Genomic DNA, 11212 nt, shown 5'->3' on the forward strand with positions numbered 1-11212 from the left:
AGCTGGCCACAGGCAGAGACGTTTGAGATGGGCTGGTGCACTGGTCGGATCGCCAAGGGGCTCCTCACGATCAGGCTGAGCTGGGCGGACGCTCAGGACTGAGGCAGGGGTCTACGAGTTCACTGTCTCAGCTTGGCGTGGACAGTGGTAGGAGGCTGGCGGCGAGGGCGGAGATGGCGTGGATGAGGCTGATGCACTGGTCGGATTGCCAAGGGGCTCTTCGCAACCAGGCTTTGGTGAGCAGAGACGACATGGGCGGTAGTCAGCAACAGGCCGGGACGATGGAGATATGACCCAACTATACAACGTAAGGGCGCTGTGGTGCTTGGCGATGGCCTGGAGTATGGAACAGCGTGGGCGGCTGTGCTGGGCGGGAAAAACAGTTCGCCGCCTCAGTCTGATGAGGACGATGGAGACATGACTCAGCTGTACAATGTAATGGCGCTGTGGTTGGCTGGTGATTGTCCTGAAGTTGTGAACTCGGACTAGAGATACGGCACATTTATAAAACGTAATCAGGCCGGTACGTAGTTACGTACGCAAATTGGCGGCATCCGCGAGCTCGGAACAATTCCATAGTGTTGATCTCTACGATCTCGGCGGTCAACTGGCGCGTGGCTACCGGCGGCAAGTATTTGTTCCGCTAGCTCTCCAGGCGCGACGTGGAAGGGATACCCTTATAAGGTCACGTTTCTTCAATCGGCCATCTGATTGGTTGTTATTACGCGCGGGCCGTACCATGCAGAGATGTCGCGAACTCACGCGTATGTATTAGTGTGTTGACATGCTATTGCTGCGTGTTTGGTTTCCGGCCACGTGCTGACATATTCAATAACTGCGCAGTAAGATGCTCGTTGCTATGAGCAATCATAACACAGCGCTCAGTCTAAAAACGGTTTAAATCACAACTCACCGATATGACTGTAGTACTCATAATATCATCATATTTATTTAAATAAACACATTAATGAAGAGATTTACTCAATTGTGTCACTAGGTTCTTGCATAGGTAATTATAGTGATAAATTGATGTTTTTAAACCTACACAAATGTTTACTAGTAATTAGTTTTAAAAGCAACTTAAAGGTTAATGCATGGGAGTGAAAAAATGATTTAATTCTCGTCTCTATTTATACCATGGACTTAATAACCCCTGGACGGAACTATTTGAGAAAAAATTGAAGACGCGAAATGATAGGGAAGATGTTTGAAAAATCTCAAAACCTACTTAAAATTTTTAATGACATATCCCGACCCCGGTCTTATCAAATACCCAAAAAATATAAACAGTTGTAATTGCATTAACAATAGAAAAATAAAATATTTCGCTATTTACCACTTTGCATACAAATCATTTAAGTTTGTCGTAAAATATTTGCCAAGCAATTTCCCCCCACCCTAGATTTGGCTTCAATGCCGCTCATACAAAATAGCACTAATGTTCTGTCCAGGCTTTTTGAGGTTCATGATTTATACCTCCGTTGCCCCAAACTACCACCTTTCATTTCAAGGAACCTCGCCAAGTTTGGTACTCAACGTACATAGACAACTCAATTTCATATTTAGATGTCTAAAATCACGGCAGTTGTCCATAGAGAATATAATAGACTAGGTCGATCTGACAGCCGGATTTGTTTAAATATGGAGGTAATAAAAATATTTTTTCAAGTTTTGTCGATATTTTCGCCATTCCCAAAAGCCTGCACATTTTACAACAACTGGTGTGAATTTTTAATAATATATTTATTTATAGTTATCAGAAGTTAATAACTGCTTCACCCGTCCGTCCCGAACAAGGGATGATCAATATCCACATACTAAGCGTTGTTATATTAATTGTCACTACCTCTCAATTAAATAAATACCCGTTCTCTGTAGAAAATTGAATAATTTATTATCGTGGTGTTACAATACTACTATTTTATTAATTTAGTTTTTTCTTCTCTCTGCTTTGCTACATACCGTTGGTCTCATCTATCTACCCTGTTTTATTATTATTTGTTTTGTGGTTGTCAATCGGGTTAATCATAGATTAATCCCTTTCCTATAATTATCTGTACTTAATTGAGCCATATCGAGTCGATTTTTAAGTAGAAATCTTTCCCGAAATGAGTATTGGCCTTTCGCCTCAACGGGCTCGGTAAGGAATCGACCTAAACCAAAGAACCTGCGCAGAAAAATAAAGTTCACTACTGTTTGCAGCGCAGCCATTGTGGGATTCCGGTTTTTGATGATTCCTTACCTTTACCCAGCCAGTGGGACGTCAGGCTAAGTCTCGTTTCGGGAAAGATTTCTACTTAAAAAGCGACTCGAAATGGCTCAATTAAGTACAGATAATTATAGGAAACAGATTAATCAATGTTTAACCCGATTGGCAGCCACTACAGGTTGATATCACAACCTTATGTTTGTTACAATGTGATTAATGTGTGTCCAGACGATGGTGGCCCCTCAGGTGCAGGTAGCGCAGGTGCAGGCGACGAAGGGGCCGAGCGGCAGGAAGAAGTCGGGCGGGCCCAAATTCGAGCTGAGCAGCGAGCAGAAGACAGACATCCGCGAGGCGTTTGACCTTTTCGACACGGAGCGCAGCGGCCACATCGACACCAAGGAGTTAAAGGTCGCCATCCGCGCACTCGGCTTCGAGCCCAAGAAGGAGGAGATCAAGAGAATGGTGGCTGATATCGATAAAGAAGGCACTGGAAAGGTTTCCTACGATGATTTCTTATCGTTGATGACTATCAAGATGGCCGAGAAAGATATCAAAGAAGAAATAATGAAAGCCTTCAAACTTTTTGATGACGATGAGACAGGTATGATATTGATATTAACCGTTTCAGTGCCAAAAAATTCATACATTTGCTTGTAAAATGCCACCAAAAAAACATTATTTTTTATGAAACTATATATTTTTTTAAAACCCCATAAATTCTTTGAATTTTCAAGGATTTCGATAAATCAAAATATGATATTGGTTTAGAATCACGCGGAGGAGGATCCCGAAGTCCAGGCGTTTCGAAAAAATGAGAATTTTCGGTAGAAAAATTGGTTCCGGGAGGTACATTTGAAAATGAGTAATTTCCTGTGTTACTCTCCATTTCTTGGTCACGATCCGAAGAATTACTGGAAATTCGCATCCTGCGGTTGGGAAACACAGGTATGACATCACTGACATCACTCTCATCAGAGCTACTCTTACTCGAACTTGAATTAGAGGAGTGGAAATCGTCGCTCCCTCTGTCAGACATTTCAGAAGACGCCCTCGACGTTATATTTTTTCAATTAACTAAAATAAAAAAAATAATAAATGAATCTGAAATTTAAACGGTTTACTACGATCTTACAACTATTAAGATAATATTAGAATAATATTTACCAACGCCGCAGCACCACACCCGACGTACGCGCGAATCAGAACACGACTGACACAATCGACGGAAATCGACGATTGGCAATCTTCGTTAAAACATGAATCGACGAAAGTCGATGATTGGCAATTAAACGGTTAATAAATATTATTCCGTCATGTCAGATTTTCTGTCATATGGACAGTAAGAAACTCCAGCCACTTTTAATTTTTTTTAAATATATATATTGCCAGATACAAGTTAAGTTGAGCTCTTAGACTAGAAGTTCCCAACCTGGGCATTGCGGGTTCGATCCTCTACTAATTTTTTCAACATTATGATTAAACTGTTCATATGCATGATTCTTGAACTGTTCATATGCATGATTCTTGAACTGTTCATATGCATGATTCTTGAACTGTTTATATGCATGATTCTTGTAACGGTGTATCTACGACTTATTTGAATTCATCCCTGACTATGCGGGAAATTATTTTCCTCAGTGCATATGTCTTCTCTGGGGATGCTGTGTGGAGGGTCTTTTTGAGGATATGTAGGAATAACTTGGGTCTTGAAGAGACCCTTGTTGAAGGAGGGAGGAAACACAGAGGCCGGGAAATCGATCCACAGCCGAGCTGTTGAACTCAAGAACGAGTCGTAGAAGCGAACCATTCTCATGTGACAAATGTCAACAGTGTACATATGTTGGGCGCGCATTTGGCATGTTTCTGATTATGCACCCATGCCGAAGGGGTCAATGACGTTATTTACTAGAAGCACCTTCCATTGTAATACCAGTAGAGCAAGGACATCATACCTACCTAACGCAGGGGAATCTATCAAACTGCCTGCCCGTTTCTGCACAGAGTCGAGGGTTTTTTTCAGGTATTTTGGGGCTCCAGAGCAGAAGTGGCTGCAAAATTCAACAGTGGGGCGCACTTGTGATTGGTACAGGGTCAGCAGTTGTGTACTATTTAGCCCTTCACCGCCCCCTTGTAGTCTTTTACCACCCCCAATTTGCCATTGAGGCCACTACCGCCCTTGGATCTTACCCATACCCTCAGAGAGGCGATATCAACCCCGTTTGGAATTACTGTCTTGGACGCTCGTGTTATTTACAAACGAACAGGAGATAGGAATTCATATCGATGTTTCTTCAAAGTCGCCCCCGGGAGATGACATTGTTTATGGCAATAATATTTTGAAGTATTTGTCTCCTTCTTATTCGAAAATAACATATTATAATCTTTCAGGAAAAATATCATTCAAGAATCTAAAGAGGGTGGCGAAGGAATTAGGGGAGAACCTGTCGGATGAGGAGTTGCAGGAGATGATCGATGAAGCCGACCGTGACGGTGACGGGGAAATCAGCCAGGAGGAGTTCCTACGCATTATGAAGAAGACTTCGCTCTATTGAAGATCATGCATACCCTCGCCCCCCGGCTGCCAGACAGTGATGGGCTTTTACCTTTATTTTATTTTCTTGGCTTTGAAGAGCAAGATTTTTAAGGTTGGTATTTTTGTACCCTAAAGGTTTTGTTTAAAATTTCTGTGTCTGGCAAAATACTATTATTTGATGAAGGAGATTAGGTAGGACTTTAAATCTCACAATAGTTTTTCAATCACCTCCCTCAAGCTGCTAAGTACGAGAAATCTCAAATATTACCAACTATAATTATCATATCAGATCATGGTACAAGTATGTTGAAACAACAAATTTTAGTATATAATATGGTAGTGTTAATATTTTACCTCCAAAATAAACTTTTAATAATTATTTTTACCTACCCATTATATGTGCTCAAATTTTTCATCTATGCTAATAATTTTATTTACAATTTCAAATTAATGTTCAGAAGCTTACAACGTTTTACTGCTAGGTTTAAATTAAGTTTTAAAATTTTTATTTTTATATATTTTTTTTAATAAATGTAATTTTATATTAGTTCTGATTTGAAAAAGATTTAAAATGTGACAGCTTAATTAATTTGTAATAGTATTTGAATAATGCATAAACACTTACTGGAAATGTGTATATATGTACTTCAAAAACAAATTCTGTGTCTGGAGATTGACTAAGGACGGGTTGTTTCGGAGAATCTGAACAATTCATCAAATTTCAACGTTCATTTTCGGGTTCTGTGAAAGACTTATTCAAGTTCTGTTTTTATATCATTGTAGGCTAGTTGCTTGACAAAACTGAAATAAAAACAGAACTTGAAAAAATCTTTCACAGAACTTGAAAATGAACGTTGAAATTTGATGAATTGTTCAGATTCTCCGAAACAACCCGTCCTAAGGAATTTATTTTTATATGAATTGGGAACTGATATGATTTGAGATTTTCACGGCCAAAAGTATTACGGTGATTTATTTTTAATACCGACAGCATTACAGTGCCCGAAACGTTGGATAAAGAAGGAGGTAACGCAACACGGCATAATACCCCAAAAATAAATCATTAGAATTGGGAACTGTTTGAGATCATGCATTTAAACTAGATAAACAGTGAAAGCAAAACTAAGAGAACAAAACTCTTTTATGACATTCCTGGATATTGTGTCCGAGCAACAACTTAATGAGCCATCCAAAGAAACTTCAGTTGGACTTGCTATTCTTAAAACACTGCAAATATATGCACTGGCAGATGAAAGTAATTCTTCAATGAAATTTGCTGCACACAGTTTGATTTAAAAGCAGAAAATTTACAATTTTCAACATTATATAATATAATTCAAAAAGCTCGAACAAATAAAACAATCTGTTAACAACTGGTAGAAAAAGCAGTAAAAAAAATTGTAGAACCGAAATAGGTTAAAGTATATACATTTCTTTTCATAAATAATGATAAGTATCTTTATTTGTGTACTATAAATAGATTGTCTGTATACTTTTGACATATGTATCACAATTTGACTGTCAACATGTATTTAGTAGAACTTAAATCTCATTTTAAAAATAACAATAACATATTATATCAAGTAGGTGTATTTGAGTTCTACAAAATGGTAAAAACAAATCGATAATTATAAAAAGTTTTTGCAGTTCTTTCCGCAAATTACTTAAAGTTGCCTTGTTATTTGTCAAAATAGGTTAAATAACCTCATTTAAAGTTTCTTTATATTCCTTAATCTACTTGTTGTTTTCATTATCCATCATTTCTTTTGCTACTGCGCCATTGAAAGAATTGAATCCATTTTTTTTGATATGCAATATTTAATACTGTTTTATTTTATTGCATGCACTAAATTATGTAAACTGTAAAAGTTTGAAAAAGCCCATAGTTGATGATTAATAAAATGAAAAAATTCTAATGATTATTAAAATTTTCAGAATAAAAACTATTATTTTCAATTCACAAGATATATAACGAGGATTTTGGTTTTCTGTGGAAAAGACGTGAATGTTGAGACTGCCCTTTTAATTTTAAGTTATGATTTCTCCAAAATCTTTTGAATGTGCATTAGGTTAATGACTTACTTTTTATTTTATTCAATAAGCAAGTATTGGTGAAGTGGAATGTTGTCTACAGTCGACTCTCGATAATTCGAAACTCGAGGGACTCTTAAAATATTACGAATTATCGAGTGGTTCGAAATTTGTGAGAGTAAATAAATAAAACTTAAGTGTTGATCAATTATTATTTATTAACTCCTATTCTATAACAATGACAAAAGTTTATAGGTACATTCGTGTACATACATGTAATCATAATGTGAATTAATTAATCTTTCGAAAGAAAGAACTCTGTTATACTGGTTTGCTTCAAAGCACATTACTGCTGCTTCGATTAACTTCTTCTTTTCAGCAATCGTCAAACATTTATACTTTCTAGGGCTCATGACTAACAGAAAATTTTAATCTGTATACACAACGAAAGAGTAACAGTAACTGAATGATAACACAAACCAATTCGTTAGAGTGTGTGTCACAAACTAATCATAACAAAAACTATACACGTTTGAACTTGTCGCTAAATTGTATTTGTACTAACGTGTGTGTAACAATCTTTCCGCCTCTTTCTCTCCGCAACTTTGAATTGTCGAATGTTGAACGCCGATGAGTTCGAATTAACGCGTCGTTTTGTTATATAGCAATGATTTTTTCGTTTGAATTACCAAGTGTACAAAAATGTATGGATTTAGTTCGAAATATAAAGAGATTTCGTAGGGAACTCGTGATAACTTTGAATTATAGAGAGGTTCGAATTATCGCAGGTTCGACTGTATATTGTTATTGAGTTTCCTGGCTTCTTAGGGCCACTTGTTTCTCAGATTTAAACAATTCTTCAAATTTCAAAGTTAATTTTCAAGTTATGTTTAATAACTGAAATAATTTTCAGTTATGTTAAACAACTGGCCAATAATGATAAAATAATTTATTGTGAATCTGAATTAAAAACTATATTCTATATGTTTTTGTTTTTCTAATTACGAGATGAATCTTTGTTTATCAAACCTACAATTGGAAACCTTACCGTAGAAATACAAATATATTTGTTAATCAAAGAGTTGGACTTGCCATTTCTCTTTTAGCAAAATTGCCAAAAAAAAAACTTAATAGCTATATAGATTTGTACCTACTGTGTATATATATGTTTTTTTTAATTCTTCTGTAGATCTGTGTATATTATGTACCTTTAAAACTACATCTTTAATCAATAATAATTTATTGGTTGGTGTTGCTGAACCTTTTTGATGTCGGCCTCGTATTGCGGAAGCTCAACTAATACCTCTTTATTATTAATTTGCTGTTAACTATAATAGTGGAATTTCGGGTAAATAACATATGGGTATTTACCTACTGTATACTATTTAAAAATAATATTAATAGTTCAGTTTTGGGTCGAGATAGTACGTACAGAGATTGAATTTGAATATTTTTGTAATTGTCCAACAAATTTTTGAAGTATGAAATGAAAGATCGCAACATGATGGCCGCACCTGACAAGGAAATGTTCTTACGCCTGCCGGTAGATTCGCCAGCCAATGAGCCAACTTCTTTAATTTGGTAGAAATTTTTATCCCTAATTGTTCAATATCCAATTTTAATGCAGAAAATTTATTAAAAAAGAAACATCTGGACTGTACCCAGTACATTATTTTTGTGGTTACGGTGATCTGTTGTACCTTGAAAATGGTCGCTTTTTCCATTATAACACTTGATTGAATTATGTATTAAGTTAACGCAACTAATGGTAGGAAATGAACTGCTTGATTGTTACCTCAATAAGCGCCAGCTCGTTTATTCCCGTACTTGTGTCTTATGCCCATGTTTTCTTATTTGAACAAATAATTCTTCACTATAAATGCTAAGTCACCACACTTGAATAATCTAGTCACGCTGTAAGATAATGATCCATTATGTTTGCTTGGCATTGTATAATTGCTTTTATTTTGGAGAAATTAAGTAAATATTCTATGTAACAAATAAATACTTGAATAAAAATTGGTCTTGTTATTAATTTATCTAAATTATATTCAAATCAATACTTGCCCTAATCTGGGTATCATTTCATCAAGCTGGATGCAAACCACGTGACCACGTTTTTAGCTCTAGGAGGGTTTGAGAATGCTTTGAATAAACTACGACATCAGTCATACATTGACCATCAAAGAGTGCACATTGAAATAATTAGACCTTGCGTAGAAAAGTAAAGTTCTCTAAAATAAGGCGAAGGTTTGCAGCGCGGTCCATTGTGGGGTTTTTCTCCGCAGGATCTGAATGTACCACCTGGCGTAGCGATGATAAAGTTGATTGAGGTGGGTAAGTGACTAACTAAATAGTTTAACAAAATATAAAATTTTGAAAACAACCTGAACTTTTGTTTACCTGATTTGGGATTTGCAGTCAAATTTTTTACGCAGCTAGCAATTTGCGCGCCATTGTAAAAAGGACTAGTAATTCGTAAGCAGATTTTATTTTCGATGATTGAATGTTGATATTACATTGCGAGTTGCCTGTATACTGTCAGATTCGCACATTTTTGACAAATCACAGAAAGTGGGATGGTCATGTCGACTTCTGTTTGCTCCCCTTTTCCTGTTTGGCTGGTCTATTAATTTGAATGTCTATGAAATTACCTCTAATTTACATTTATCTCCCCAAAAAGGATACCATGATTGTTGGTTCTTAATATGTAATATTTAGAAATTTACTGCATTGAAGATGAATGCATTAAACAAGTGAAATAATATCAGAGCATCACTTGATAATGACTTTATTGTTCTAAGATAATTAGAGCCAGGATAGCCAGGTAAGTAATTGGGAATCTTTCTTTTCTCCCTTCCTCTAGATTTTTGAATGTGTTAGTTTCCCTTTTTTAAGTGAATACCACACAAGAGTCTCAACTGCTCCCGTCTGTCTGGTGGACTATGGTATCCCCGATAAGGAACTCCAGTGAAAAATATTATGGTTTTAAAAAATATATTCATATGCATCAACGCTGATTCTGAATGTGTAAGTTTTATTACATATAATTAATTATAAGTAAAATTTACAAACCGTCATTTAAAAATTAATAAAAGACAATCACATTAAAATGGCCTGTTTGGTTGGTACGACTGAATCCCTTGATTCTGATGTCACGAGTCATGAATCGCATTTCATTCTGGATTTGAATTTGTATGTTTAAGAGATTTTATTGTTGTTGTTTCAGTGTTGACGGAATTGATACATCATTTAGGCGCCTATAATAATTTATATTTGAGAAAACTAATTATAGTTATAGATATATTATTTTACAAAGGCATTTTTGATGTTAGAATCAAAATTAGTTGAGCGGCATTATAACAAAATAAAATTTTTAAGGTAATCTGCTTAACTCTTAAACCCTACCTGGGGTACTGGAGTACCCCACCTGGTGTTTAAAATATCAACAATTTTAACAATATTGCACTGTTGCAAAAATCGCTCTAGCTAATCTACTCTTGATAATTGGTGCGTAAGTACGTCAGTAAGCCGTGACCGCCCCGCAAGTGCATTCGCGTCCACAAGTGTTCCGGGGTACCCTAGTACCCCGTGGTAGGAATAGTGTTAGTTCTTCCTTCCAGTTATACTTGAATTACTGAAGTTGTTTTTCGACATTTCTCTGGTAAGTTTACACATTATTTATGATTTACTTTACTTTGTGATAGTGGTTAGAGTACAGTGTTGATAGGAAGGGCCTGCGCCCAATAACGAGATATTCGTGGACTAATAATGTGTTATGAATGTAATGAGAGTGTATGCAGTGTAATGAGGTGTTGTATTGTTTTCAGATATGGCATCCCAGACTCAAAGTCTTGGGGGGGGGGGGGTGAAATTGCAGCTGCTTTGTTGGTTTCTGACGACGAAGAGCTAAACCCAGGAGAAGATTCAGAAGATGAGCCCGACGGTGTTATCGAGGATTTCCGGGACCATTTTGAAGTCGCATCTCACGAAGACGGTGATCAAGATGGTGTGGAAGGAGATGAAGAGTATTTAGTGCCTGACAATGACGGGGCTGGTGTGCTAGATTCTCCATTAGTTCTGTACGGAAAAGGTCATAATAATCGACATAAGTGGACTTGTGTTAAGCCTTCTCGCTCAAGAATGCGTCGCCGCAATATTTTGTTGCACCCACCTGGTAACGTCTTAACAGAAACCTGACATGTGTCGATTGGTTCACGTCTATACCCACAGCCAAGAAGTTACTGGAAAAAGGTATAACATTAGTTGGAACTATAAAGAAGCATAAACGAGAATTTCCTCCTGTTTTCTTGGACACTAAAAATCGAGAGAGCTGCACATCAATGTTTGCCTACGACAGACCTCTCACACTTTTGTCGTATTGTCCTCTGAAGTCAGCTAAGAAGAAAGTTGTAATCATGCTGTCCACCATGCATGAT

General features: G+C 36.7%; 1 protein-coding gene across 2 annotated transcripts; it reads left to right on the forward strand.

The window, feature by feature from the left end:
* Window positions 1–1598: 1598 nt before the first annotated feature.
* Window positions 1599–8149, forward strand: LOC149423817 (uncharacterized). 2 transcript variants are annotated; one of them, XM_089631826.1, is made up of 3 exons: window positions 1599–1647; window positions 2438–2810; window positions 4598–8149. In XM_089631826.1, exons 1-3 carry the CDS (start codon window positions 1642–1644, stop codon window positions 4759–4761), a joined length of 543 nt encoding a protein of 180 aa, XP_089487952.1. In that variant the 5' UTR covers window positions 1599–1641; the 3' UTR covers window positions 4762–8149. The 2 variants fall into 2 exon arrangements, with proteins under 2 accessions (XP_089487952.1, XP_089487953.1); XM_089631827.1 differs by lacking the exon at window positions 1599–1647 and adding an exon at window positions 1667–1721.
* Window positions 8150–11212: the final 3063 nt, after the last annotated feature.

This window comes from Hesperophylax consimilis, chromosome 5 (assembly GCF_061612785.1).
Source record: "Hesperophylax consimilis isolate HC1 chromosome 5, BYU_Hcon_1.0, whole genome shotgun sequence".
NCBI lineage: Eukaryota > Metazoa > Arthropoda > Insecta > Trichoptera > Limnephilidae > Hesperophylax > Hesperophylax consimilis.